This window comes from Trachemys scripta, chromosome 13 (genome assembly GCF_013100865.1).
Source record: "Trachemys scripta elegans isolate TJP31775 chromosome 13, CAS_Tse_1.0, whole genome shotgun sequence".
Taxonomy (NCBI): Eukaryota; Metazoa; Chordata; order Testudines; family Emydidae; genus Trachemys; species Trachemys scripta.
In genome coordinates this window covers 32222918-32229933 of record NC_048310.1, presented here as the reverse complement: position 1 = coordinate 32229933, position 7016 = coordinate 32222918, and the positions used below count along the sequence as shown (strand labels likewise).

Genomic DNA, 7016 nt, shown 5'->3' with positions numbered 1-7016 from the left:
CCCCCCCATACCCTCTCCTGCACCCAACCCCCTGCCCCAGCCCAGAGCCTGCACCCCTCCTGCACCCAAACTCCCTCCCAGAATTTTAGGCAGGTGGGGGTGGGGACTTGGATCCATTCTGGGAATCACCAAGAATTATACAAACCTGCCGCCCCTGTGCACAACTTGTAATATCCTGGCAAGGGGCTAAAATTCTGTGATGGCTTCAGCTGTGGAGTGGTTGTCAGTGTCTGCCTTTGTAGTTGGCATTATTCTATACTACCAGCTGACTTCAAAACCTACTAAAAGTAGCGGCTGCGCCTACCCTGATAGCAGTTTACTATTTCTATAGGAGTGGAGCATTCCAGGCCCTATACTGGGACTGAAGCAGAGTGCTCTCTGGCATTCCCCACCTAATTTATGGTCCTTTGGGGACTGCAGCCAGATGGCATAAATTAGAGCAGTGGAGAGAATCTGAGAAAACATTTGAGAATCTAGGCCTTAGCGTTTTTTTGTTTAATAATCTCTCTTGAGGGGCTTTGTGAAAGACATTTTGAAATTGTCAATCACTTTATTGTTATCCTTTATCCACTACCAAATTGACATGCTCTGAGAGCCAAGATTTTCCTTTACAGAACCCTTGTTGGTTATTTTCATGTCATGCTCATCTAACTGTTTACAGTTCTATTTTGAATGATCCTGGTATGGCTCACTAGTCTGTTATTCCCAGGATGCGGGGGATGGGGTGTATCTGAGAGTAAGTAAAATAGGTACAATGCTTGCTACCCTCCCATCCTTTGGTTTAGTGACAGATTTTGAGTGAATATTTTTGTAAGCAACTCAGCTACTTCATTCTTAAGTTCTTTCATGAACTCTTGGCTGATTACAATGGGTCCTACTGAACCATCGCTCATGTGTTTGGCAATTTGTTGCAGTCCTGCATTCCCCAGGATGTGCACACTCAAGGGAACTTGGAAAGACACATTTGTACGTTACACATGTGTGTCATGACTTTGTATGTAGGATAGCATATAAATGCTATCATTACTAAGATATGGAATCCATATAGATCAACTAAACTATCCGTAGTCAATCAGTTTTTCACATTGTTATGTGACTGGAGACCTGTCATTTAGGATAGAAAGTGAACTACATCCAAGGACGGAGTCTCACCGTGATTTGCAAGAAAACTACATGCATTAAAAATAAAACTTGCAAAAGGAAAATGACAGGTTTCCAGATGTTTGGATTTTGTTAGAGTTTTCACAGTGTCTTTCTGAATGTCACCCAATTGGGAAAAGAGATTTGTTTTCCCAGCACAGACTTCATATTTTAAGTTTTTGACTTTTTAAAGGAAGACTTCTGTTTTGGAAATATAGTGAATTATCATGGTTTGATTTTTGCCCAGCTATCTGATGTGAGATGCCTCGTCTTCCCTTTGCATCTCACCATGTAGGAATATGCAAGTTTGTTCCAAAACCCTTTTCTGAAGGTGTAAATCATTGCAAATGTACTGTAGCTTCTCGGAAGGTGTTTCTTCTTTCTGGTCACACACCGGCTCCACTCCCTAAAGTCAGCTTTGTAAATCAAAGTCTTCACAGAGCTCATATCAAAATTGATCTACCTTCGTCTATTAACCATTCACTCAGTGGTATAGCTTCATGGAGCCTTTATGTATAGTACTTTTCTTATTTTTTCTGTAAGAACAGCTTTTACTACATGATATTGTGATCTGCTAAAGCCTATCCTTCATTGATGATACAAATCAAAAAGAGCTGTGGTGAACAACCTAAGACGTACTGATATTTCATACATAAATATATATAATTACAGCTCTTAGCAATGGCAAAATGTTCTGTTTTCCTAGCTCTGCCTTGGCATACTTTATCCCATTACCACTCAAACAGCATAAATTTCACATGGTCAAGGACTATCAAGCTTGGATCCTCAGTGCTTTGGCATGAACGTGTAAATGGATGTAGTTCATTTGAGAAAGTTTTCGAAAGTAAAGAAAAATAAAGTTTTCAATGTAATTTTTCCACTGTTGGTTTCAAAGACACAATTAATGAGCTCGCTGCTACAAAGGAGAAGTCAGAGGATTGGCAGAAATATTATTTAGTCCTACTTTCAGGCAAAAGAAAAGTTTTTTTTTTTCCTTTTCCCTGTGCACCATTACCCCTCACCTCTGAACTAAGAAAGACTTTACGTGGTGTCATAATTTAGCAAATTACTTCCTCAAAGGAAGGTCAAACATTTTACCATTCGATCAATAGGAAGCGACTTACAAATCATGTGTATTGATCATTGTAATCATTCAGAGGAATGTAGGGCAGACACTAAAATCGCATGCACTTAGTCTTAATTGCCCACATTAAAGCAATTACGCCCCAAAACTGTCATTGTCTAATGCTATGCACACTATGCAGCTTGGTAACTTTTAGCAATACATATTTAATCATATAAGTCAGCCTTTTAGGTCTGTTGCACTAAAGACCTACAATATTGCCGTAATTATGCAGATATAGCTACGTCTTTTTTCATCAGAGTGTAAAATCTTGTTGCTTTGGGTGGGGGGAAATAAGTCACTATAGTATTGCAGCTGGTATTCAATATGTATATTTTACAGCTGCACTATGTGCTGGTGACACAGGTACTGAACGTGACCTGAAATTGCTAATGAACAGAGAGCATTTGTAAAAGCAGTCACAGGTCAAGGACTTGAAGATAAAACTTGTTGAGCTGTATGTTGATGGGAGGTTTGTGTCAGGGGTGTTATTTGAACGTGTTTATAAACATTTATTTCCCAGGGGATGATTTTAGCTAAAAATGTCGCAGACAACTAGACAAGTACCAATTTGCCAGCGTTAAAATAAATGTTTTCTGCTCTTTTAAACATCAGGTGGGTGCCTGGGTCGTTATGTCACAGGCAGGCTCCAGACGTTTTTGCTCTGTTTCCGCAGACGCTGCCCCGAAGAGAGAGAGTTGTCAGGGATTTCTTGCTGTACTGCTACAGAAACCATTTCAAAACAGCTCTCTGGAAACCAACGCACAGAGCGAGCCCGGAAAGTTTTGCAAATATTTGCCGTTGAATTTACAGCGCTGTTAAAGCGCAGACAAATCGCCCCCCAAATACGCATCCCCTTCGCTGAGAGGGGGCTGATCCCAAAGCCCATGGACATCGACAGGAGTTTTTTTCCCCCTGACTTTGGGTTCAGGCAACAAATTCGGTACAATGGCTTTAGAAAATAGCACGCTGAGATGCAGGCTAACCCCAGGCTCCCTCCCACTAGATTGAGCCTGAAGGGGGGAGACCACTAGAAGAAGAGGGTCCTCTGATGCCTAGCCCAAGGCAGTGGTGAACGTCAGAACATAAGAATGGCCCTGCTGGGTTAGACCAGAAGTCCATCTAGCCCAGTATCCTGTCTACCGCCAGTGACCAATGCCAGGTGCCCCAGAAGGGAGTGAACCTAACAGGTAATGATCAAGTGCTCATAGGCAAGGAGAAGAATGACTGCAGTTCATCAGGACAGATAGGTGAGCTTATGGGCAGTCCCCGCTGCCTCGTCTGGCAGGGGCCTTTCCTTTCCAAATCCTGTCTGAGGATCACATCACAGTCCATGGTCTCGGGCTGGAGCGTGGCGGGGGTACAGGAAAGGCTAAAAGCCCCTCCCCCCCCAAAAAAAAATGCTGCTGTGATCTCCAAGCCCTTTTGTACTCTAGTTACCTACTTCTCCGAACTTCATCAGAGGCTAAAATGTCCCACATTATTTTAGTAAAATAATCAGTAATTCTGCAAAACAGATACGCCCCTCCCCCCATTTTATCTTACTTTTGAGAACCTTAGTAATAGTGAACAGCAGACGTGAGGTGTACATGGGTTCCCCTACTTGGCAAGATGTTGAACTTCAGCACGCAAAGATAGCTTCATCTTTAAGAGCTATTGGGGGAAATGGTATTTTAACTGATATGTTGTGATCGCAGCAGTAAGTATGGCATCCTATTCACATAACCTCCTTTGTGTATCCATCCACGGGCACTTATAAAAACGGAATCGCGGGTGATTTGCACTTACATAGCTACTTAATGTGTTTATTTCTCCGCCTAGCTCCTAGGAAGGAGCACATGCCCCATAATAATCATTCAAGCACTAGCTCCATTCAGAGAAAGCCATTTCAGCGTAAGAAAAAGAATCGCAGGCAATGGGATCGAATCACTGGTGACTAATCTAAAGTTAAATATTGGATGCGAATTGGGTGTGCTTTGCTGCAAAGGCCGTATCGCTGCGCTAAGGGCGGTGCGTGTGCTTAGAGGTTCCATGCCTTTCATTCAAGCAGCAATAAAGTTGTTTGGCTCGATCCAACTTTATGAAAGTTAAAACTAGTTTGTCTTCCCCCCTCCCGCTTCTCACACCTTATCTAGTTTCTACATTCTTCCCACTTCAGTAGTCAAAGTGATTGAAAAGCCGAAAACTGAGCAGATCCATTCCTCCAGCAACTTTCCTCACATTTCTCATTTACCATTTTATCAAACAGGCCCTTTGTCTGCGCGGTCCCCTGATGTTGCCTCTGTTACACGGAGATATTCTTCAGGTCATGTGGGTTAAAAGGGGGCTAAAAAGGAGATCATATTGGACTTGCTTTACACAGACATGTAGCATTAGACCCCACGTCCAATAGAGGAAAGATATACTACTCCTATTTGATGAGCAGCAGGCCAATAAATTCATTAATCATCATTTTATGCCTCATCAAACACTTCCCAAGTTCCTCCATGGGAGTTATACAAATTAGCCACTGAAAAGGCAGTAATTTTAGTTTAGCTAGGTAAGTGCTTTTTGATTGCCTTCCTGAACAATGCTTCCCTTGACAAGCTAATAAATCAGCCCTTTCTGAATCAGAAGTGCAGCAAGTGCGAACAATAACTCCACATAGTTTCTCCGCTGATTTCAGCTGGAAAGGCCTGAGAGGATGATCTGGGATCAAAGTCTCTTACTTTATTGCAGAGCGAAAGCTTTCTTTATGAAGAAGAGCTAACGGGGGGGGGAGGGGGCTTTTTTAATCAATTAATGAGCATTAAAAAGGTCTTTGAAACAAAAAGCAGGGCTAAGGCTCCCCCTGCAATGACGTCAGATGACCTTGTGCGTGGCGGGGGCCAGCGCTCAATCTCATCGCGTTGTTCTGGGGAAGCGGTAGCAATATCACAAATGTATCCCGGCTGGAGCGCTGTGAAATATATTCCGTGTGAGCCAGGTGGACAGGTGAGGGGTGGTTGCATAAATCTAGAGGCTGCTGTTGTCAGGAGTAACAGATTACCCGGGAAAATCGTAATAGAGACTGTATTTAATCTGCGACCAATTGATTCCTTGAATGTTTCAGGTATTTGTAGTGTAGGTTTAGATTTGTTGGGTGGCTTTCCAGTGAAAAGCCTGGAGGGTGTGCAGTCTTATCTTCTTTTCAAATTGCTGCCTTTGACGGTATCATCCTATTTTTTTAAAAAAAAGCTTGGCCGTAAATCATTTCACTAATCAGCTGTCACCAGCCAACATGCAGACATTGGCATTCAGCCGGAGAATTTGTTTTGGAAGGCCGTTAGCAACCAAAACTATGTTTGTATCAATAACCGTCTGTTAATGTCTCATGCATAAGGATGTAGAACACGCAGAAGAAACAAGGAAAGACAGCATTAAAGGGGAACAATTTGGGGGAGGAGGGTATTAATTGCCTGTTGAAGCAAATCCCTTCCCCACGTAGGCTAAGGTAGACTAATTGCCTGGAGCAATTACTCTATTAGAAAAACCGCAGGGTTTAGTGATTTCAGTATCAATAGAACGCTCAGCTACAGCTGAAGGGAAGTGAGTGAACACGTGCAAGGTGCTAAGTTCCAATAGTTTAACAAAGGGTGTTGCTGATTCCCCTTCTCCAAACACCACTTGTCCTAATAAGCGGCAAATAATTACTCTGCTCAAAAGTGGTAAAGGGTAGGCGTCCTCTCAACTAGTCTAGACCCAAGGTATTTTAAGTACAGTGTGTCTCTTCTCCTCTTCATTAACTTTCCTTCCACACATCACTGCATGCCTCTGAAAATAACTTGGCAAACTGGGAGCCCGTTTATCTCTTTTATCTTGGGACCTGATCCAATTAAATAAGTGTACATTTAAAGTTGTATCCATCAAGCATGAGTGTGGGGAGTTCTGTGGTTTGCTTTAAGCAAATAAGTCAATTTCAGTGGGAAAGAGGTTTCTGGACAAAATATACCAGCTTATGTTAAATAAGGGTGACTTTAGAATCCCCTGCAGTGAAGGTGGGAGGCAAAAGAGATTTGAAAGTAATACCGTGGAACAGGTGAAAGTCAGCACACGGTGTCTGCAAAGATGCTCGTTAACTAAAACACCTTTTTCATAAGTCTACAGAAACCAACACAAACGAAGAAAAGAGAGATGATTATTCCACAATAGCCTGCATCAACCAAGCAGACCTGTTCTCAGAACACTCTTTGCAAGTTCCAACATGCTCTAATTATAACAGATGAGTAACAGTGTGGTGAGGACATTTATTTTCTGGTATTTGGGGCGAACTGATTTCTGAAGCTTTTACAAGTAGTCTATCAAACCACTAGAGTTCCTTGGCATGAGGTTTACTGTCAGTCAAAAAACACTGAAGGCTTTCCAAACACAAGGCATTTATTTATTTTAAATCGATGGAGTCAACGTACAGAACATTAAGTCTGGATCTTTACTTGTCTTGCTCGTATGGTTCTGCCACTGGAAATACACCAAACCTGCTCTCTTTAAAAAAAAAATGGGGAGGGGGGGTACGGAAGAAGAGTTAGCCAACAGAAAACAAAGGAAGGAACAGCTTCCTTAAATTAATGCTACCAAAAGGCGCAGAATTTGTCCTTCGATTCTCAGCCTGTTTGTAGAAACGTTGTACATTTTGAACGGAAGCAATGAAAACTCAGTTAAATAATCATTTGGCTGCCTCTCTTACGTGTTTCTGTAAACTAACCGTAAAAATAATACAGATTGCTTTCATCTGAGG

The 7016-nt window shown here is 42.1% G+C and overlaps 1 protein-coding gene across 8 annotated transcripts in view; it reads right to left on the bottom strand.

Moving 5' to 3' along the window:
- Nucleotides 1-7016, bottom strand: part of IRX5 (iroquois homeobox 5) — a 41186-nt gene that overhangs the window by 19737 nt on the left and 14433 nt on the right. The window contains exon 4 of one of the 8 annotated variants that reach the window (XM_034788946.1): nt 6646-6763. The exons of 6 other annotated variants lie outside the window; for them this stretch is intronic. In XM_034788946.1, the coding sequence (XP_034644837.1) occupies nt 6711-6763 (53 nt within the window). In that variant the 3' untranslated portion in view covers nt 6646-6710. Of the gene's footprint in view, nt 1-6645; nt 6764-7016 lie in introns of those variants that run through there. One more of the 8 variants, XR_004648069.1, reaches the window with a different exon arrangement.